The following is a 22,396-nucleotide window of genomic DNA, read 5'->3' as shown; positions in this document are numbered from 1 at the left end:
CTTAAATATCATCAGGTAGCGTGCACCACCTTTTTACTGCAAAAAGGAACTACATTCCAAGTTAGAGCTGTCGTCACAATCTACTTGATACCAAAGCCAGAGCTCTCATTGATTGCTTTGTTTAGCTTTTCAATCATCTTTGCCTTACTACTGTAGTTGTAGATAGCCAATTCGTTGAAACATGTGTGTGCTATGGGGAGTCTCTCACTGTCTAAACCGTGTCCAAGAAGACTCACTTTGAAGGGCAAATTTTGTATTCCTGTTGCTGGAACTCGATCCGAGCCAGTCACAAACACGAGAAGCTTTTTGCGTTGTGTGTTGCCCAAAACGGCAAGGTATTCCCAAAACCATTTGATTATGTTTGAGTTGGCAGCATCGTTCGTTGTTGGCCATCCAATGTACTTTGTGATGGACTGCAACACATCAACATCGATTCTGTGATCATCACTCCCACATAACAAAAGCTCAATCTCCTCTTCCAGGAACAACGACAAGGCATTTCCCGCAATCACGGTGTTAAACCCTTCAACGAAAGGGTCCAATTGCGGTTGAATGCCCTCTCTCAAAAAAAACTTCATGTACCTGCTGATATAATCGTCGACATTTTCCTTTGTAACAGATACACTGGCACCATTGACAATCAATTCTCTTGTGTGGACTTTCCCCAAAGCATCCTTCAAAGTCACTTCAAAAGTCAATTCCAATTCTTTCAACTGGTGCGAGGACATTGTCTTCAATTGGGAAAGGCTTTTGTAGGACTCTGGATACAACTGCTTGTAATCTCCCTTGTGAAGCGATTTGCCCAACAATATCTTATACAACGCAACCGGAAATTGTAAGTCCAAAATAGTGGAGTTGTAAATAGCAAGACCCAACACTGCTCCAAATAAAAAGTACATTTCTGGATCCTCTAGCGGGAACGTATTGAACCACAACAAATTGGAATCCTCCACATTATGAAACAATCCAGCTTGAGGATGGAAAATTTCTTTAGTAAGTAGAATAAACCATTCTTTACGGAGACCACCGGCATCTACCCCAGGCTCATTGATGAATTGCACTTTCAAACTCTTTTTCAAGTTGGTTAAATTCAGCTTAATCGCCTTCATAGAGTCCTGGACAATGTGATCCCTTCTAACCTTTATTCTTAAATACACGTCTATCACAACCCTTTTATCCAAGGAGTTAATAAAAGCTTCTTCAGCTTTACGCTCCATTTGTCTGCGTGCCTCATACTCCAACACTGAAATTTTGCTTCCCAACGAAATGAGAAAGGGGTATTGGCAAATGTATAGCAAGGCATCGTCGAATAAGCTACTATTGACACTTGTGCCATGGATGTACCCAATGATAGCTTTGAGCTCTGGTTCTTTACAATTATGTGCTGTATGCAACTTCTTTTGACTTTGCCAAGAGTCAAAATCCAACTTGATATTGACATAGTCCACAAGTGAGTTGTAAAATACTGAAATTGGAATTTTGTCGTCTCTCATCTTATTTGCCCGCAAGAACAACGAAAGTACCTTCAGTGCTGAGACTATCCTCCAATCATTGCCATATTGTTGCACCCTGATTTTTGAGTCTTTGCCGTTCTTGGATTTGTTATTGCCGTTCGATTCGTTGAAATGCTGTGGAGATGGTACCTGGTGAAAACCAGGCAAGTCTTGCGAGGTAGGCCCAGATTCAATGTGATCTTTCAAATTTGCACTCTGAAAATACTCCAAGTCATCAGGTTCCTGGATATTGGGTGAGGAAGTCAGCAGTAGCTTTATATGAGGGTTGTTTGCCAAATAGAAATATTTTTTCAACTGAAATGTAATGTAAAGATTGATAAGGTCCACTTCATGGATGAACTGGTCATGATTATAATGCGAGATCCAGGATGTAAAATAGTTGATAACTTTTGAATCGTCAATGCAAGAAAGTACTCCCAAACTCCGCTTCAAAATATCATAGCACAATGTCTTTACATCATGGTCACCGCTCATTGATCGCGCATGTGGTTGTTGATGGGGCACTAACGCATGGGACAAAACAGGAATTTCTAGTAGTATGAAAAGCCATCGGTATTGCGTTGCATTACTTGAAGGCGGCAGAATTCTTTTCAACTGGTCGCTAGCACCTTTTAATGCGGAATAAAGGGGCCTCTTTGTGGGCAATTTACTCAATAGGCCAAACATATCCCGGATTTCCGAATAGTCTATACTAGCCGTATGACGACGCAGCCGGTGGATATCCTGTTGCTTCTTGAAAGAGTCGTTGAGAATGTTATGTGATTTGAAGCCACTGTACAAGTATGTTGATAATTGTTGGAATATATCACGCAAAGGTTTCTCCTTGCCTTCGTTTGATAACGCATATGCAAAGCATTTTTCCGCTATACGATTGACGTCCTGAAGTGAGATTGAACCAGGCAGACTATGTGAATCAAGATCCTCGCCACCTCGAAGTGCGACAAAATTAGTCGTGTGACATATCGAGCATTTGTATTTGGTGGCGGTGTTAGGAAAAGTCAAGATGGTATCACAGCAAAAGCACTTGTTAACGACTTGGGAATCGCGCAGATACAGACTGCTCGGTATCAGTCCAGCAAGGGTGGCAGTTCCACGCTCCTTTGAATTTTTGGGTTTGGCGGAATGGCTCTCCTTACTGTCCTGGTTGACAATGGATTTGTTGGGCGGCGGGTGCGGCGATGGCGGTGTTGGCGGTGTTGGAGGCGCAGTTGTCTGTGTAGACGAAGTCCACAAACCTTTCAAACTCCACGATGGTATTTTGAAGGCTCCTGATGCTTTCTCTGTGTTGCCGTTCGCCATAGGCGGAGAATGCGTAATGTTGTTTCAAACTGTGCAAGTTTGAGCAAGGGATGTTTATGAGTACTGAAGTATCGCAAGGCAATAGTTATATCTTTTTAAGCACCGGTTCTCATCAACTGAAAGTTTTAACGTGGTCTAATGTAAAGAAAAGGGGCGTATATGTCTCTAGCTTATGAAGAAGAATGCATTCTGTTAGAAAGGGGAATTAACGGGAAATTTCAGTTGTTTGATATGAAGGCTGTACCTACATATTTTGTCTTTTTCCAGCTTTGTGAAAGAAAGCCAATCCCTTTTATTGTGCATCTTTGTGCAACTAAAAAAAGAGAGAAAGAAAGAAAGAAAGAAAGAAAGAAAGGTGAAGATGAAAACTCACCAAACGGCAGTACCATAGTTGAAGCATCAAGGACCACATTTTGTTTTATCAGCTCAATCGTAACAGTATAGTGAAACGGCTGGAGAATTTTGTGAACTCCGGAATTTACACAGCCTATATCCATTACAATTCTTCCCCCTTCCTAAGTCATGTTTTTGCTTACTGAATCATCCACCAATTTGCGAGCGATAACGTTAGCACTTGTGGTCAATGTTAAAGGCAATCGATTACTATTGCTTGCACAAGGACGCAACATTCTGTTCTACATTTGTGAGAAAACATCAGTCAAGTTTGTGACTACAGTGAGGTTTGGAAATGGTATACGATCGTGGGCGAAATTCACATGGAACACAAACAACTATGTGATTTTAATAGATTCCACGTATGAACTTATGCTTATTGACTTGAGCGGATTGACACATAAGAAACACCCCAAGACTAAAATTGTGTTTGCGGCTAATCTTTCCTCCCAAGGACAGCGTGTTTCTCCCAACCTAGAAGCTCCGATTATTTTACCGGTCCGTGAATCGGATCCGGAGTTTATAATATTGCATGTATTTTATTCAAATGTCCAAATAATTACTGTCAAAGATATGCTAGAATCTATTGGAGAGGATTTTGTTGTTCCATACACTCGAAGCATAGGGCAGATCGATGTTAAACAAATTATAAATTTGAGCGCAATTGATGATAACGAGACAAGTGAAAAACCACTGGGAATATACACATTTGCGGTTCTTTACAAAGACATATCCTCGGCCTACTATATTCGATACTTGGATTGGACTGGAGCTACGCTTAAATTGTCAGTGTCTAGACAGCTTTCTCTGTTTGAGGAGGATCCCACTTTAATTCAGCCTTGCATTCAAAATCCTGGTGGGCTAATTGTTTACACGAGCTCAAGCATGTTCTATTTCCCACCGGAAAAGTTTCAGCATATGTCAGTTGTCAGAGAGACAAAGGATGTGTTTGTATCGACCAAAACTCATGACGCGCATTTAATCGTAACCTTAGACAGACCGGGGAGAGGAAAGTATAAGATGGAATACAGGTGCTTTGAGCCAATTGATACACAAAGGACACTACTAACGACATCAATTGGTAAAACGTTTTTACTTTTCATGGATATTCAAGTGTCCACTGGTAACAGCCTCGTTGTCAATCAAGTTAGATTCATTGATCTCGACTACACCACGATTCCAATTTCCAATGGTTTGCACCGCCTTTATGGAAATACGTTTTTTCAAGCTTCCAAAACATCCAAATCAGTTTTGTTTGAAGTGCTACCCACAAGACCTAACATCAACATATTAAATACAATAGAAGGAAACCCTCCGGTGATTGATTTGAAGGAAGTAGACGACGGTGACAAGTTTTTTGCGTGCCAAGGTGGATGGGATGGAAGCCAATTGAGAAAGTATTCTGCACCTTTGTGCAAATATACTTTGAACAACGAAGCAAAAGTATCCAATTTTCCTTTGCGAGTTGTTGGTGAGTTAGGAGGGAAGTATCTATTTTGCGATCAAATTGACGACAACTTGAACTTGAATTCGGCCGTGCAAGCTTTGAGTAAGGACTTTTCCCAAAGCACAATCAATGACGACATTGAAAATGATGTTTTGAGGGTAGCCAGGATCAAACTGCACAATATAACTCTCACAAAGAACAGTTTGAAAGTAGACGGCACTTCTGTATTTGAAGGTACCGTTGAGTTTGGAACTATTCAGGCTGAACACGGTGTGGTGTTGGTTGCCACCACAAATAACGAATTACGTGTTTTTGATTTTCTGCAAGGTGTGGATGGCATTTGTTGTACGCTTGATCACTACACGGAAGGTGGAGACGAAATTTCATCTGCCGATGTATACAAATATGAGAACATGTATTGGATCATTTGCTCGTTGCTATCAGGAAAGTATGAAATTTGGAATGTAGAGAGTGGGAAAAATCAGGTAATGTACCAAGGAACATCGGAGCGAGCTGTTTTTTCTTCAAGTATATTGATTGAAAGATCTAACGAACCAGAGCAACCGCTCAAGGTGTACGCATTCCTTCTGTTTGCTAACGGAGATTTCAAGCAAGTGCATTTCAAATTGTTAGAAAGGGAATTGACTTTAGCGAATGAAATTTTGGAAACAAAATATCAAATGCCCATCATTTGGCGCAGAAGAAACGATTTTGTTGTGGGCTTCAGCTCAGAGGGGTTAGTGGTACCGAAAATGCTAAAGGAATTGGATCAGTTTGTGTTTGCTAAAATTGAGAGAAAGAGCGTTGTTGACGTGTATCTTTGTGGTGAAGCGGTTGGCGTGACCAAGCAGACCAATGACAAGGTGGAGAATGCTATCGTAACATTTGCTAATGGAGCAGTTGAATTGTGGGAGATAGACTCTGGTAATGGGACCCAATTAACTGGCTTTGAATCAGTATATTCTGATAAATTATTCGTCAAGTGTCTCCCAATGAAGTCGACCAAGTATATCGTTGTGGTGGCGTATGATAAGTTAAGTTTCCCCGGCGAAGTAAGGACTGAGTTGATACTTGTGGATGCTGAAACACTTGCTATTCTTGACGTTTTCAGGTTTCATGATGACACTGAAGTGGTGGACCTATGCCAAGTGGCTGATGATAACTTGTTGCTTTTGGGGTTGAATTCGGGTGTGGCTTTTATATGCTTACCGTCAAATGGCAGAAATCCCATCACCATCTTCAAGATTATGGATGATCATATCAGGCTCATTGAGAAGTCTAAAATTTCTGGCTACCAAAGTGTAGAAGAAATGAAGTTTACGAGCATTACAGACGATGAGGGCCGTCGTTGGGGAACTTACTTGATCACTGGGACAATAAACTTCTTTTGCAGTCTCAGCGATGTTAAGAGTTCTCGATTCGAAGCACAAAAACAACATTTGGAGGTGGCACCTTCATTGGGTTTGGCTCTGACCGTAGGGCCCGACTGGTTCATGATTGGCGATGCCACCGCGGGAGTTTCTACACACATGGTGGGAGACCGGCCAACTTCAGGGAAACGCAATTTCTCGATTACAGAAGAGAAGTATTTGACAACCATGTCTCACTCATCAGATAATGATAAATTCGACTATCATGTCATCGGATACACCTCGGGTAATATAGTTTTGCTCCGTACGATAGGATTGACAGAAAGGAGCGTGAAATTTACCATTGATGGTGACCAAGTCAACTCAACGACAGGTTCAGTTAACAAGGGAGAGAACGCTTCTCGCATAGCCAGGATTGGAACTCTTGCGGGTGGTATTTTTACTTTGACCAAAATTGAGAACAAAAACTGGATAGAGGTACTCTGCAAGTGTGATGAGGAATTAACTCTTTATGCTCAAGGACAGAACCTTTCCATTCTCGAAATAAAGAGGTCAATGGATGATGATGTTAGACTGCCATTACAGCAGATCCTTGATGGTAGAATTCTTTTCAAATTTTTTGGTGATGGTAATCCAAAACTAGACTCGAAATTCCCAAACTTGGTGGCGAATAAACGTTCATTACAAAGGATTTACTACGAATGTTGTGTATAGATGAATATTTAGTGTGCATTTTCGCAAAACTGTTTTGTTAGTAGTCCCTGTAGCAGTTAGTAGGCTAAAGAAGAGAGGAGACAAAAAAAAAAACAAAAAAAAAAAAACAAAAAATAAATTGCGTATTGAAAAGAAGAACGGACTAACATCAACAGCAAATAGTCCAATAGCTGTGCACTACCATGAATCGGGACTTCAAGGATATAGAGATGTTAGATATCCCAATGGAGGACAATGATGATGTTGACACTAGTGTATCGTCAGTAACAGAGGGAATTGTCACAGATTCTCCAACATCGAATGAGGAAGTTGAGAGACCCTCCACGCCACGAGAGCTGCTTTCTTATACCACCGCAAGCTACTCTCTCTCGTCTTACTTTTCTAATGATTCAGAGAGCATTCCTTTATTTCAGTGGCTAAGCTCAGACACTGCCCTTCTGTTTGAATTTGACCACAATAGATATCGTTCCAGTTTGCATCATCGTACAGCGCTTGACAACGATTACATCAAGTATATCGAGACCAATTTCAAAACAATCGAGGATTTTGAGGCAAACTTGAAGATTGCAGACGAAGAAAGCTTTTCCCAGCCAATTGGTGTTATTACTCGCCACAATGAAGCACCACAATTGTCCCAATCCCAAATTATTGATGATGCATACGATTCAATTGTGGACCATTTGACTTTAGACTTTGTTGAACAGCCAAGAATCGACGATAGCAACAGTATTGTGAGTAAGTTCAACTACTTACTAGTTATATTAGAGTGCCTAAGGGCCACCTGCTTTAGCAAAGACGTCAGGAGACGTCCCGATATCATTGTAAAGTGGGTGAATTTATTTGATTCACAGCCGTCGGCTGAGTTGGTAGATGAAGTGATGACCAGTAACTCCCAATGCTATGCCCACCCTCTCTTTTGGAATACACTTTTATCAAAATGCATATGTCGAGGTTTGTTTGATCAGCTGGTCAACATCCTCGAGCATTCCTACTACCAAGAGCTTGAAGGTGCCGAGGATGACTTGTATCATACTATAAGGGACTTGCAGACCTTGCTTTTGAGCTACACGGCCATGGCAGATAAGGGCCAATTCCTGCAGTGGAAATCATCAGCGTGTGAATTTCGTGATAGCTTATCGTCTGTCAATATTTCGACCACCGATACCTCAAAGAACGCACTTTATCGAATAATGCTAAATCAGATTTACGATGTGGCCTGTATATTGACTGGGTTTGCAAGAACCATTGCGAACTACTGCGAAAATTGGTACGAATTGTATTTGGCCTATTCGTTGTTTCAAATTCGCGATGATGAAACTGTTTATCAAGAGTATTTCAGCCAAGCCATAAAAGAAAGACCGCCTCTTGTTGATCACCATGAATATGATGATTTTGATGAATTAACGGAGTTTTGTCTATTACAAATCTTGGAAGGCAAGTTTTTGAAAGCTCTTGAGGGTATTTTCGATTTAGATCCAGCTACTGCAGCGTATGCATCTTTGCTTTTGGAGCACAAAGGTTATTTGGATCCTTACTACTCCACTGATATTTCCAAAAACGGCACCTTGGTGGGAATGTCCCACAGGAAGAGAATTTCAGAGTACTTTTTACTAAACCATGCTTATAATTGCTTGAACATTCATCCACTTGTTCCAGTAGGTATTGGTATTTTGTCCAACAGGCTTCTCAATCCGTCACCAAAGGCTCAAGAGAGAAATAAGCGAACAATTGCTCATTTCCTACCCAAGTATGAGATAGTCGACAATGACGATCAGGAGTGGGCTTTAACTGTATGCGCAGACTTGCATTTGGCCTCAACGGCAAAGGATATATATTATCAAGCTGGTCTTCGCGCCCTTGGCCAAAATAATTTGTACGAGGCGTTGGAAAATTTTGTCAACTGCTATGATCCTAACAAATCATCTGGGTCCTATCACAAAGAAGGATTGCATCAAATTCAGCACATTGTTTGGGAGATTATATTTACTGATTGTCTTGTATGTAATAAACCTATACAAGACGAATTAATCAACAGCATCGTTGATCAGAAAGTTGACTTTGTTATCCATTCGATAATACAACAATGTATTTCTCCCTACGCAGTGTTGAAGCAGTTTTACGATTCGTTGAAATCAGGAAACCCAAACCCATCATTATCTGTTTCAAGACTTGTTCATCTTTTGAATTTCAATTTCTTGCCTGACAAGTTCAAGCCGTTGCTATTGTGCCAATTTCTTCCCCTTTTAAAAGGTGAATCGAAGCTACGTCAAGCCGACTTATTTACAATTGCTGAGTTAATAGAAAGCTACGAGGGAGATACCAGTGAGCAAAACAAGGTGGAGGGTGAAAAGCTTTACACTGTATCCATTAGTCACAAAGAAGAAGAAGGTCAGTTGGAGCTGTATGACTGGAGGAGATCTTTGACGCTTCCTAGTAAATTCAGTGATATGCTAAAACTATTAAGGCGTCAAACGACAATTCAAATTGGGAGAAAATTCGTAGAGTATTAGATATGATAGTGATTGCAATTTTGAATCTTTCATTTTTAGACTTAATGATCTACAAATTTGTCCCGTCACTATGTAAAGGGTCACTGTTTCATCTTCTTCTTCTCTTTGTTCTTTCAAACCGGCGACACTCTCTTCCACCATTGTTGTCTAACAAGTGACGTCTTGAGAGGCTCTTGAGTTCAACAACAATGCAACGATCAATCCGTACAAACCCAACACTTCGGCGAAAATCAAAATCAAAATCATACCAACGAATAACCTTGGTTGTTGGGCAGTACCTCTAACACCAGCGTCTCCAACAATACCGATGGCGAAACCTGCTGCCAAACCGGATAATCCAACTGATAACCCAGCTCCTAGTTGAATGAATCCGGTGTACAATGCTTGCTTTTGAGCTAATGAGTCACTCACCAAAACTGACACAACCAACCCATAAATAGCAATAATACCAGCCATAACAACTGGGACAACATTCTTGACCAACAAGTCGGGTCTAGTTACACACGTGGCACAGATACCAACACCAGATTTAGCTGTACCGTAAGATGCACCAAAACAGGTGAAGATGATGGCGGACGCACAGCCAATAGATCCAAAAAATGGAGCATAAACAGGACTAGTAGGAATTTGTTAGTATGAAACAAGTAAGGGGGTTAAAGTAGACATGGACTTAGTGCTTGAGTGAACAAAGGACGCACATTGTAAGTGGCAACTCAATCCAATGCTTATCGGGATGAAATTGCATTGGCGTTGACAAAATCGTATCACGTTGAGATAACGTCTGTACTTGGTGCGTAGCACATGTGCACGCCACGGTCCGCACTATATATGTGAATTGAGAATCGACATACCACAAATCTGACATATTTGAATTAATGCTAGTGTAGGAAATTTGATTGATTATTTGAAATTCAACTTTAATAATTGATACCAACCAATTTGGAGGACCTTTGAATTCGAAGTTGGTTTAATTTTTTTTCCTTTGCTGTTGTGTGCGCTGTGCGCTGTGCGCTGTGCGTTGTGCGTTGTGCGTGTGTGCTCAATCTATTCTTGATTAATTTATTGGTGCAACGTACACTACTATAATGTCCTACGCTACCAAATGATGTTGAAAGAAAAAAAAAAAAAAACTTACGGAAAGGTCATCTCGAGAATCTTCATTTGATCCTTTTACTCTTCCACTACAACTTACTGGCGAGCTTATAAACAGTATTTGCAAGGAGCCTTCATATCAAATTCTTTTTTTTTTTTTTCAAAAGTAATCTATAATGTCAGCACCAAACCCAAAGGCCTTTCCATTGGCTGATTCCGCTTTAACTCAACAGATCTTGGATGTCGTTCAACAGTCTCAAAACCTTAGACAATTGAAGAAAGGTGCCAACGAAGCCACCAAGACATTGAACAGAGGTATTTCTGAATTCATCATCATGGCTGCCGATACTGAACCAATTGAAATTTTGTTGCACTTGCCTTTGCTTTGTGAGGATAAAAACGTTCCATATGTTTTCGTCCCTAGCAAGGCTGCTTTGGGAAGAGCTTGTGGTGTTTCAAGACCCGTGATTGCTGCTTCGGTCACTACAAATGATGCTTCTTCCATCAAGAACCAAATTTATGGAATTAAAGACAAGATCGAAACCTTGTTGATATAATCGGGGCTTGGTATACCCAGTTGCTTATGGGTATGGACATTGCGTAATGTATACGGATATGTGTATAGATGTTAGACTAATATACTGAGGAGCATAGTCTTGTCTAACATGCATCTTGATCCCCTCCCCCCCTTTCCTCTTTCTCTCTCTCACTCTCTCAGTGATACATGTATTACATCCTCAGCGTTAACGACGATTTTTTTTTTTCCATCCACCGCGAGCGAGGTGATGAGATGACATTCTGTGAATTTACAAGAAAGCAGCTTCTTTCTTCAGCCTTTCCATTGTGTTTATGCCATCGACCACAATTAACCTACGATCCTCCGAGGCCATTACAAAGTTTCTTAGGTCAAAGAATGAGGATGTCCAGCATATTTTAAACCTCGCACGTGAGGTTTTGGATCACAAATTGGATGCCTATCTTCCAAACGCTGGAGAATTTATATTGAGTTTACTCGTTGATCGTTTGAATGATAGATCGAACTCGTCAAGCTTTGGGAAGTGGAAATACAACAATGATGTTTGGAATTTATTGGAAAAAGTTTTACTGACCAAAAGTCCTTCTCAGACCGACGCTAACCTTCTACAAAATTTGAAAATCATCGACTTGACGATACTACTATTGGATAGTGACGATGTGCAAAGTTGGAACTGCTTACCCGTGGTGTGTCGCGTATTGCTTATCTTTATGCAACAGCTGTTTCTTGAAATTGACGAGTCGACAGGAGTACGATTGCTTAAAGCCACACTCAATTTCACTGAAAAGGATTTATATCAAACTATATCCATTTCATTGGACCCCATTGTGATAAACTTATACTGGAATTCAAGCTCTCAGGGAGCCTTCGAGGTATCAAAGAGGACATATTCCCAATTCTTTGAGGAGCTCTTTTACCCATTGACCAGATACTTATCCCTGGGAACCCACACGCCCACAAAACATTTGTATGAAGAAGTCTTCACAAAGAGAATATTCAATCCTGACAATATATCGTATATGCTGCAAAATTTTGGAAAGTTCCTCACAAAGCACAACATGGATAATGCTGTCTTGGTATTCTTTTTTCAAAAAGCAGTTCAGAAATTAGCATCACTGAACATGAACCTTTGTACTGAGTTGTTTGATGTTATTGTGGAGACATCCCCAGAGTTGTCTGAATCCCTAATATCGATTATGGCTGATTCGCAGCATGCAATACCACAAGACTTCATCACTTCAGTCTACGCAAAGGAAGTTGCGAGCAAGAAGTTTATAAACTTGAACTGGGATATGGTGAAGTATATTTTTGAATTGGATTCTGAGTTGGCTGCATCTAAATCAAAGTTTGTTTTCGAGAAATACAACTCCGCCTTCAACTTGAATGAGAAGGTCTTGCCTGTTGGGAAAGTTGTTGTTTCCGCTTATGCAAAAAATCGAGAATTGGTTGATTTTTTATTGAAAGTTTGGCCAAAAGCAATTGCGAAAGACGAATTGTGGGATGGAGAAGAGTTTATTTTACACGTAGCCAGCTGTGTGAACTATTTGTCTGAGAAGCAACTTGTCCACGTTATTGAGGCATCACCAAAGCTACTGACCGAGGCATGCGCGGCATTATTGTCCGCATTAACGAAAGGAATGATATCAGCTCCACCCAGTTTAGTTGACTCATTAGAGTCTCGTTTCTTGCAGTTAAAAGATGTGATCAATACAACCGACAACTTTTGGGAAATCCGCTACAATCTTCTCATTTTGTATGGCACAAACTTTGACATTCCCGAGAGTTTGCTAAAGTTGGACTATGATATGTACTATCACTATACTATCTTTAGACTATTAGAATTGAATGTGCTTAGTGCCTACTCCGAGAAGCAACAAGCCCAGTTCATTTTATTTTTACGAGATAATGAAAATATCACTCCGCTGGTGTTGCGTCGTTGGTTTATTGTAGTCAACGACTACTTTACATTTGACAACATGACGGGGTTGTTGAAAATCGGGCTCAAGATGAACGTTCTTTGTGGCATCGACGATGAATTTTACGAACAGAAGAATATAATGAATTGTTGTGTCAGGCTATTTATAACGGACCCAATATCCTACTCAGATCAGATCGATACAGTACCTTTGTCATGCTACGCTAGAGGACCCAAAAGGGACTTGTTAGATACATTGGCCAATGCGTACTTGAGTTCAAAGGATACAAGGGCCTTGAAGTGTATCGATTATTTGCTTGAGTCTGCGTCGTATCAATCCATCATAGAACGTGATTTCTCAGTACTACTTCAATTGTGGGATATTTCCAGCCATGAAGAAGCTCGAAAATATATGGACAGTATTTCCAAAAAAGTGTGGAAGAGTAATATTGATATGATTAGATCCGAGGATAATCGAAAGTATGTCGATAACGCAATTGAGAGTCTTTTACTGGGTGTCAATAATGACAGCGATGCAGGAGTTTCCTCTTATATGGAAATCACCTTGTCCGTTGTAACACTTCCATGGAAAACACTAGCAAAAGAATATCTATCCAAGTTCGAGAAATTGGTGCTTGCTTTCAAAAATAGTTGCACACGACATTTGAAAAAGAGGAGAGGTTTGATTAAAAATTCAACTTTGGTCTGGATACTACAGGGACTCGCTGGAATACCCCGCTCTATGATAAACTTTGACGATGTATCGGTCATTATCAAGCAAATTGGAAACCAAGTAGATGAGGATGCCATCAAGCAACTGTTATTCAGGTTAATTTGCAAAACAGCAGAACCGGATTTACGTTCCGCAAAATTTGTTTTGAGCTTGTATTCTATTCTCAACAATGATGTGGCTGTACCGCATTTACATCAAGATGTGGTTGAGTATTTGAAAACACTTGCTGACAGTGATTTGGAAGTGTATCAACAAGTTTGTTCTTTTGTGATAATGTCGGCGGAGATAGTTGAGAAAGAATTTGTCGATTCTACATACTTGGTTGTCTCCGCATTGTTGAGCACTATTCCAAGGGAATGTGACGAAGCTTTACTTACTGGGCTATTCTCTTGCTATTTGAAAGTTCCACTGCATTCCATTCTGCTCAAAGTAATGAGTAATGTAGTGGTAAACCTCAAGTGGTTACTAACACATAAACTGTGGATGTTTACCCAATATGTTCTCGAAATGGCAATTGGCATTGTTGCAGAAATGTTAGTGACACTGTCCAACAAAGTTCAAATTGACGTTGAGGAACTTTTCTTGCAGTCGTCGCAAACAGTCTCGCAAATGTTGTTGCATCACAGATTCAAGTTGTCGACGCGTCACCATTTGGTAGTAAATTTGATGTGCACTTTCTTGGAACGATTAATTGAACCAGCACTTTTAGGACATAGCGTTGCTGCGGCGAGCGCATTTACTAGGCTATTGAGCAACTTGTGTGAACCTCAAGAGCATGTCAAAGACGCATCAACTAGTTCCTGGCTGGACCTGCTGAATCCCAGACTAACCACTCAGTCAAATATACACAAGAAACTGCTTCGGTCTCACATGCCGTACTTCATGATCAATTACATTCATCTTAGCTTGAAGTTTACATTCCAAAAGCAAGTCAATGACATATTAGTTGTGGGTATTTATACCGTGTTTGACATCTTATCCAAAAGTGAATTGCTGATAGTCAACTCAGCTTTGGATTATGCTGGCAAAGCACTATACAAAAGCTTGTATCGCGATTATCAAGAGTATTGGAAGTGGAAGGACCAGTAATCAAGAAAAAATAAAAAAAAAAAAAAGTATCATAACACGACTGTGTGTTAATTGAATGGCATACGAAACTGGAAAGCAAGCAGTGACTGTGTATGTTGCAAGTTGGTCAATGCCGGTAAAAAAAGAGTAGGCTCAATGGTTCCATTCACACCGGTCCCTGGAAAATGCAATGCACTCAGTGTAAGTCTCATGGTGTATAGTACAATGACGAGTATTCGTTTTCCAAAATCGTATTCACCATAGCCAAAGACACTACATTCATGAACTTTAACAGGCGGAAACTGTTTCCCAACCTTATTGCATTATTAATCGTACAATAATTAAACTAAACTTCAAAATAAACTAAATAACATTTTGATCAAACAATAAGTGGTGAAGTAGGAATGATTCAAGGAACCTCCAACAAAATTGTTTCCGTGTGTTAAGTTACATGTATTCAATGCACACAGAGGAAATGAGGAGAGTATACCATGTTGGTGTGGTAATGAGCTAATGTTGTGATGTGTTGATGCCGTGATGTGTTGATGCTGTGATATTGCTGTTACTTACAAAAGGGGTCATGTCTTGAACGTGTTGATATGACAGCCACTATATAGTATTGATGCTTGCTTCAGTGGGAGTTTTGTTGTCAAAAAGGCCACAAGGTTATTTCATCTCTATGTTGCGACGTTTACACAAATACATATAAATAGGACTTCTAAATTCCACATGGATTTTCAAGTGGCTTCTTCTCTCAGGTATGCAATATTCCATCATGAGATAGCTGATCTATCAGTTTGTCCTTGCTGAGGAGATCAAACCTCACTACAAAAAAAATAAATACCCACAAGGACCCTACCACTTCTTGCTTGATACTTGGTTGCAAAACCAGCAAGAACCAACGAGTGCATCGAAACCAAGTGCATGCACGAGCCACAATGCATCAGTGTCGACAGCAGAATGAGAAAGGAGCACTATACGAACCACGGGTAGACTTTCGAGACACGCGTTAGATTTTCGAAAGAGCACTATATACTTCCACATCTGATGAATCCAACATCCCACCACCACAACAGCAGCCCATGAAGAGGAGACCAAGTTGAGTTCATTTGAGAAAATGGTGCATGCCAAACCAGTGACTGGTGTGAGAGAGCTTTACATTGAATCGTTGAACAAGTCCAACTACTATGATCAGTTCGTGACAAGGAAAGTTGCTGAGACACGTAAATCTGTCCCACAAAGGAGAAAAGATGCAATGGATATGAAGTTGAATCCTTTGGAAAGTTTGCAAGTTGAATATCATTGCAGGAATGATGACAATGATGGTGGTGGCAAAGTTGGGGATTCCAATGAAGCATCTGGTCCGGGACCGGTTAGCACTGTTGTTGATAATGTTGAATCTGTGAATGAGTACATTGTTAGTGTTTCCGGTAATGAGAGCAATGAAGATGAGGTGAATGGTTCATTAGTGATCTCTCCCGTCAGTGGAATTGAAACCCCAGTCACTCAAGCCCCCGCAATTGAGCCAATTGAAAGGGACGTTGAAGCAGCTGTGAAATCTGGCAAGAAATGGAAGAAGTTTTGCTTAAAGGTCAAAACATTTGGGAGTGATATTGGCAAACCGTTCAAGTCCCATAAAGCCAGAGTTGAACCTGACTTGCAAGTGTCTGAGACATGCAAGAAAACGTCTCGTGCCCTGAGGAAGCATGCGAGTCCACACTTGAAAGCGCTCTTTTCAAGGAAGAACAAAACGGCAAAGCAGAGTTGTGAATCTGCGGTTTGTGGTGAGGAGAACAACCGTCCATCTGTTTCCCACGTTCTATATCCTTCTGTGGCAATTTTTGAAGAAGGGAATAACCCAATTGCTGCCAATCCCGCCTTACCTCATCGTCGTGGTGTCCTTGTGCCCGTTAATCCTGTTCAAGATGACACTTTGAGTCAAACAGGACCAAGTGAAATGACACCTGACGTCTTTGTGGCAGATAGTTGCCACAAAAGCAACGTGATGAAGTTCAAGTGGAAGAAGTTGTTTCGTATCAAAAGGGTTAGTGATGAATCTGTGAACAAACCACCTGCTGCTGCCGCCGCTGCTGTGAAGCTGCCTGTCAAAATGATTATGAAACGGGTTGGGGAGCTGGTGGTGAAGGAGTACGTAAAGAAGGCATTGACTGATTTGTTGCCATCATGGATACGACATGGATGGCAAGAAGAGCACACAATAGGAACTAACTTGAATTGACCATCTCAAGTAAAAAAGAGACGCCGTATACCAATAGACTTGACTTGATATGAACAGATTATGATACCGTCCTTCAGCATTCAATCTGAGCAGACTGCAATGGTGGATGGTGTCGCCAATGAACATTTCATCTGCCGCAGTCCCACGTTCCTACTTAAATTGATATCTGAATATTGTGATCCAGTGTTGGTGCACAATAGTTTATGTGCTGAGTAGCTTGACTTCATTATTAGAACTGATCATTCTTCAAGCATTCAACTAAGTCTGTTGTACTTCCAACTGTCCTGTACCGTAGACAATGTACAGCTCACAAAGAACAAAAGCGTTTCTCTTGATCACCGCAGTTGCTCATTACAACAGGTACTCACAATCGAGCTTCTCATAACCCCTGTCTTTGATAAACAACAGTCCTCTCTCGTCATTTGGTCTTTTCCTGCCTGGCTCCTGTTGAAGTATGGTATAATTCAAGGAATCTAACAAAAAGTTGTTGTGGTGTTCGTGTGGTGGAAAAAGTCACGTGCGTGTTCAAGTTTTTCTTACGGATGTGGCGATGTGTTGCATACGTTACATGACAACAAGTCTATATATTATTAGTCCTTGCACTGGTGAACTTCAGAGGGAGTTCTATTGCCAGCAGGGCCACGAGGGTGTTTCATCCCTTATGCGCAGTTTCATCAACACTATAAATTAGGGATTGAATTTCCCAATCTTAATCTGTTCTTAAGTGTATAATCTTTTTCTGACCTTTAAGGAATAAAGTATTATGCAAAGGTGTCTTTAAACTATATATATAACATGTCTTTTGCTAGAGTTACTGACTCTGAATCTGCTGCTACTCCTTCACATGGGCCAGACCAAACTGACGTTACTGCGTGTCCAGTTGTTCCCTTACAACAGAATGTTCTTGAATGGTTTCCGCTATGCCATTGGGTTGTAAATGCACCTTCAATGCAAATAATACCAATGTAGTTAGTCCCTGAGATGTAGCAACAGTGGTGTGTAAACCCATTTTATGTTCAGTCGTCTCCTCTGTTCTTCTTCTACACCTTGCTTTAAATTGGTGGTCCAAGCTCCCCGAATCCAAAACCAATCGTCAACGACTGCGATGGACGCAGTACATTTTATCTATATGTTCTTTCCAAAAGCCAAGGACTTTAACTGGGAAATGATACTTGCAGAATGAAGCTTATAAGTGTGTGTAGCAGCATGGTCTTTGTACCCCTAGAGTATGGTACCACAACTTCTCTTCGCAATTTCATTCGATTATTGAGACCTATACGAGTTTCTACTTACGACTCGGCAGAAAAGATTCCAAATAGACAAATACATTGTGTTTATGGTATCCCATATGCGTTTTTCGAGCTCTTCCTGCCATTCTTGAAAGCCAGTATCGGCTTCTTCTTGATGAATTGAGTGCTCATACCGTAGGACATCTTTCCTTGTAATTATTCCAATCAATGTTCCCAGTTGCTCAACTAACAAATAGCGAGGACCGAGTTTGACAAAGATATCAGCAACAAACTTCAAAAGAGTCTCACAATCAATGCTTAGTGGCGAACGATTTATCATGGAACTGAAATCAATTTTTTCTGTTGAACCCCTCTCCTTTGTATTGAAGTTGCATAGGGTCTCTGGGTTGACACTCTCGTTTTTACCAAGAACATATTCTATCTCGTACCTCGATATATACCCCTCTATTTTGGGATTATTACCTGAACGAATGATGGGAAACCCTCGGTAGTTGGTTTTGCTTAACGTTTGCCTTAGTTGTCCCAAAGTCAATGAATCGCTTGAATCGGCTGAAAATGCCACCACCACAGTGGACATGGCTGAGGTCACAGCTGTATTGAAATGGAACTCCTCTTTTGAATCGATGAGTGGCAACCCATTGAATTTAATCATTTGATCTGCTATCCCGCCCTTTCCCCATTTGTCATTAATACCTTTTGTTATAGCAACAACAATCATCGTGGGTAGAATGTATCGTATGGCCCCTGTCAATTCAAACATGATGATCACTACTGTAACTGTCAAATCGGTGATTCCACACAACCCCGCCGCTGCACCCAAGAAAGCGTATGTTCCTGGTATGACGCATTTGTCACCATCATTACAAGCGGAAAATACAGCAAGTTGGGGATGTTTCTTATAAGCGTAGTCCACAATAATCCCAACTGCTCTTCCAAACGTTGCGCCTGCTGCCATAGAAGGAACGAAAATCCCAGCAGGTACTTTGCAGCCGTATGTAATTATTGTTAGTGTCATTCTTGCAATGGTAGCAAACATCAATGAAAACAAAAGTTTGGCCCTACCATTTTCAGGATGACAGATTGGGTTTTGGAAAGTAGCGTCGCATTCATGAAATAGAATTTGCATCGATTCAGTCATGTCCAACCGAAGAAATTGATTAAAGTATGAAAAACTTGCGGTCAATAATGTTAAAATGAAAACCTCTCGGATAGCCCATGTTCCCAAGAACCGCTTGCGAAAGGATACAACCCTTGTGTTTAACTTTGAAACAACAATCCCGTAGACTCCACCAAAAATCCCCAATATGATATAAATAGGAATTTCAAAGTAATGCCAGTTGGTGTCATACGTAACTTCAAACAACACTAATTGTCCAGTTCTGAATGGATTCATAGCTGCCAAAGTAGTAACCGCAATGAGCGAACAAAAGTATGATTTCCACAAGGTCGACAATTGAAACACAGAAGAAATTTCTTCCACTGAAAATAGTACCCCACCCATGGGGGAACCAAACGCAACTGCTACACCTGCAGCGGCAGTTGCAGTCAAGAATTCCCTTCCCTTTGATGCGGATTTCCTGTACTTTGGTACGAGTCGTCCAATAGAATTACCAACGCACACAGCATAGTGTACACTTGGCCCCTCTTTCCCAACGCTCATTCCAGAGCCAATTGCTAATGGCAAACCCAAACTTTTTATAGCCAAGGTCCACCATCCCAAAAACCCGTCCATTACAAATCCAGAAATGATGCATTTTATCTCAGAGATGCCAGACCCAGCAGCAAACGGGGCATAATATTTCACCATTATGGCAGCTGTATAGGACATGAGGAGGGATATAATTACGTAAACAACATAATTGAGTCCGGTTAGTGGGGTCCACTCTGTCCAGTTTTCGCAATGGCCATCATTCTCTCCCCAACAGCAAAATGATTCACTTAGGTAAAGTCCACGCTTGCAGTACCCAAGCCTTGCACTAGAGAGAAACGATGTTATAATATTCAATGACCCCGCAATCAACCCAATCACTATACCCATGCATGCCAAAACGAGCCAGTTAGACACCTGTGATAGAATTTTGTCTTTAAGATTGTTGCCTCTGTTTGTTATATGCTTCAACTTTAGTAGTCGCTGTTTTTGTTCATCCAATTCATCTTCGACCCAATCGATTGATCGGAAATCATCATATCGCTGGACTTCTCGAATCTCTTGTTGATTAATCCATGACCCAGTTTTGGCACTCCTTACAGTCGACAGTTGAAGTGTGTCATCGAAAGAAGTGTCAAACTCTGGAGCTGGCGGCATGTGTATAGGTTCCTGTTATGGTATAATTTCTGTATCTCAATATGTGTGCTCGTGCAAACGCTTTTTTCTCGTCAACTTTCCACCAAACCGCGACACCAAGTCTACAGGCGCTGGAGGAGGGTTTTTGCAGCAAAATCACAAGATATCTCATATAGTAAAGCTACCAACAAGCTGTAGCTAATTTAAACAGTCACTCTATACACTCAACCATATTTCTTTGAAGCTTCTCTACAAAATGATCAAAATTGTCCCATTTTGAATCCTCAAATGTGTGGTCGTAGTAGCTCAATGTCATATTCAAGCCTCCTTTAGCGGTTGTTATCACATTCAACATAAACTCCGAGGCATAAGGGGCCATATCCTGTGCAAATACCATGTTTTTTATCGTCCACGTCCTTCCCTGTTCACTTCGATGCTCCGTTTCTTGAACAAAACCTAAATTAGAAATTTTTACAGCATCAGCTTTTGGGTTGTTTAGCTGTTTTTTGAAAAAGTACTCATTTGACCTGTCTTTCATGTCAGCATTATCTTTAAAACCTTTCAACTGATTCAATGCCCTCTTATTTCGACATCCAGAAACAATATGACTGTTAATCTTGCGAACAAGTTCCCAGGAGAATTCTGTGATGGGAGGAAGATTCATTCCAAAGCCCATATGCGCCAGTGTTCCTAGGATTTTATAGCCTGGTTGATTGAAAATGGAAGTGTATTGCTTTGGTGCTGTTTTTACATCCATGTGCCGTCTTAAAGCCATGGCGCATTTGTATGAGGCATACTTTCCGTCAAATATTGGCCACATTGTGAATGCAAATACCACCTCGATGTAGGCGGTAATTGAAACTTGCTGTGCTCTGCACTTTTCAAGTATTTTTCGGGTTTCTTGTGCAGGAATATTGATCAACTTGAATGCAATGTCATGCACATCGATTGCAGGAAACCTACCAAGCCATTTACCTTTTGCATTTGATGGCACAACTAGCTCGGAAAATTGAGAGTCCCCTCCGGTGTAGTCTTCTTCCATTGAAAGGAATAAATCGATCGGTGGTGGTAAGGAGTTTTTGATGAACTTTTGGTCGCGATTGATGTTGAATAGCTCAGCATTAAAGGGATCATCAACTTCTTCGAAACCATACTCCTTTTCTAGAATGCTCCACTTGGAAAGGTTATCGCAGTGCGCAATGTTTTGAAGTAGAATTTCGTGTATGTATCGAGCAACCAAACCATCGGCTATTGTGTGCTCAAAGACAGCGCAAAGATGGTCTTCACCCACTATAATCAACCTGAACAATGGATTCTGCGAGTACAAGTCAAACTTTATGCCATTGACGAATTTCATAAACTTTTCATTGACGGTATCGCTGGTGACATAATCTCTGGTTTCAATTACCTGAACGACGCTAGCAAAATTGACTTTATCCAACGGTTTGTAAACGAAGCTATCAACAGATGTGCAGAATTGAACATTTGTAATCAAAATGTGGTAGTCAAGGATGGTTTTCCTCAAGGCATAGTAGAAAAGCTTCCAGTTCTTTTTTAATCCTGGTCGGTAAGTCGCAGTAACTTGAAAATTGCGGTAGTTGCCACTGGCAGTCCGTGACCTGAAGAAATTCTCAGAAACGCTCAATGGGCGGGATATCAAAATATTGTCCCCAGACCCGCCTTCCATCATTGGCTCTATTGTCTGTGTCCACTTTGAAATTTTTCAATGCAAATGGGTGGGGGGTGGACCAAAAAATAAAACGTAATTGAGTCGCCAAAACAGAAGTTGGTAGCGCAGATTGAATCGATAAGCACAGGGCGTGGTGTGTGGATGATGAATATGAAGCAGTCTTTCAAGAAGGCGTACAGGGACCTTTAAAGCACTAGATTGGTAGAGTCTACTCTAAAGTCAGCCTTTGAGTAATTTGCCTAAGACGAGTGTGTCGCACGCTCCGCTCCCATTCGAAAACTGTGAACCCAGTTGCTCAGCCATCTTCCTTTTCAAAATTGAACCACATTTGCCATGATATGGT

General features: G+C 40.8%; 9 protein-coding genes across 9 annotated transcripts; 5 read left to right on the top strand and 4 right to left on the bottom strand. All coding sequences in view use genetic code 12, as the record gives it.

The window, feature by feature from the left end:
- Positions 1-80: 80 nt before the first annotated feature.
- KGF57_004302 (putative E3 ubiquitin-protein ligase) lies at positions 81-2,813 on the bottom strand (the record flags this gene model as incomplete). The annotated part of the gene is made up of 1 exon (XM_051753798.1): positions 81-2,813. One exon carries the CDS (start codon positions 2,811-2,813, stop codon positions 81-83), a length of 2,733 nt encoding a protein of 910 aa, XP_051607230.1.
- Positions 2,814-3,335: 522 nt separating this feature from the next.
- Positions 3,336-6,737, top strand: KGF57_004301 (uncharacterized protein; the record flags this gene model as incomplete). Its single annotated transcript, XM_051753797.1, has 1 exon — positions 3,336-6,737. One exon carries the CDS (start codon positions 3,336-3,338, stop codon positions 6,735-6,737), a length of 3,402 nt encoding a protein of 1,133 aa, XP_051607229.1.
- Positions 6,738-6,919: 182 nt separating this feature from the next.
- Positions 6,920-9,247, top strand: NUP85 (Nup85p; the record flags this gene model as incomplete). The annotated part of the gene is made up of 1 exon (XM_051753796.1): positions 6,920-9,247. One exon carries the CDS (start codon positions 6,920-6,922, stop codon positions 9,245-9,247), a length of 2,328 nt encoding a protein of 775 aa, XP_051607228.1.
- Positions 9,248-9,394: 147 nt separating this feature from the next.
- Positions 9,395-10,112, bottom strand: CUP5 (H(+)-transporting V0 sector ATPase subunit c; the record flags this gene model as incomplete). The annotated part of the gene is made up of 2 exons (XM_051753795.1): positions 9,395-9,863; positions 10,099-10,112. 2 exons carry the CDS (start codon positions 10,110-10,112, stop codon positions 9,395-9,397), a joined length of 483 nt encoding a protein of 160 aa, XP_051607227.1.
- A 403-nt stretch (positions 10,113-10,515) lies between these two features.
- Positions 10,516-10,896, top strand: KGF57_004298 (RNA binding protein; the record flags this gene model as incomplete). Its single annotated transcript, XM_051753794.1, has 1 exon — positions 10,516-10,896. One exon carries the CDS (start codon positions 10,516-10,518, stop codon positions 10,894-10,896), a length of 381 nt encoding a protein of 126 aa, XP_051607226.1.
- A 292-nt stretch (positions 10,897-11,188) lies between these two features.
- Positions 11,189-14,611, top strand: KGF57_004297 (uncharacterized protein; the record flags this gene model as incomplete). Its single annotated transcript, XM_051753791.1, has 1 exon — positions 11,189-14,611. One exon carries the CDS (start codon positions 11,189-11,191, stop codon positions 14,609-14,611), a length of 3,423 nt encoding a protein of 1,140 aa, XP_051607225.1.
- A 1,096-nt stretch (positions 14,612-15,707) lies between these two features.
- On the top strand, positions 15,708-16,829 carry KGF57_004296 (uncharacterized protein; the record flags this gene model as incomplete). Its single annotated transcript, XM_051753790.1, has 1 exon — positions 15,708-16,829. One exon carries the CDS (start codon positions 15,708-15,710, stop codon positions 16,827-16,829), a length of 1,122 nt encoding a protein of 373 aa, XP_051607224.1.
- Positions 16,830-18,092: 1,263 nt separating this feature from the next.
- On the bottom strand, positions 18,093-20,384 carry KGF57_004295 (uncharacterized protein; the record flags this gene model as incomplete). Its single annotated transcript, XM_051753789.1, has 1 exon — positions 18,093-20,384. One exon carries the CDS (start codon positions 20,382-20,384, stop codon positions 18,093-18,095), a length of 2,292 nt encoding a protein of 763 aa, XP_051607223.1.
- Positions 20,385-20,574: 190 nt separating this feature from the next.
- Positions 20,575-22,053, bottom strand: ATF1 (Atf1p; the record flags this gene model as incomplete). The annotated part of the gene is made up of 1 exon (XM_051753788.1): positions 20,575-22,053. The coding sequence occupies one exon, from the start codon at positions 22,051-22,053 to the stop codon at positions 20,575-20,577; it is 1,479 nt and encodes a 492-aa protein (XP_051607222.1).
- Between the last annotated feature and the right edge of the window lie 343 nt (positions 22,054-22,396).

The sequence above is a fragment of the Candida theae genome (assembly GCF_024610275.1).
Source record: "Candida theae strain CBS 12239 chromosome Unknown scaffold61, whole genome shotgun sequence".
NCBI lineage: Eukaryota > Fungi > Ascomycota > Pichiomycetes > Serinales > Debaryomycetaceae > Lodderomyces > Lodderomyces theae.
Note: the sequence above shows the minus strand (reverse complement) of the source record. Positions and strands in the feature narration are given on the sequence as shown.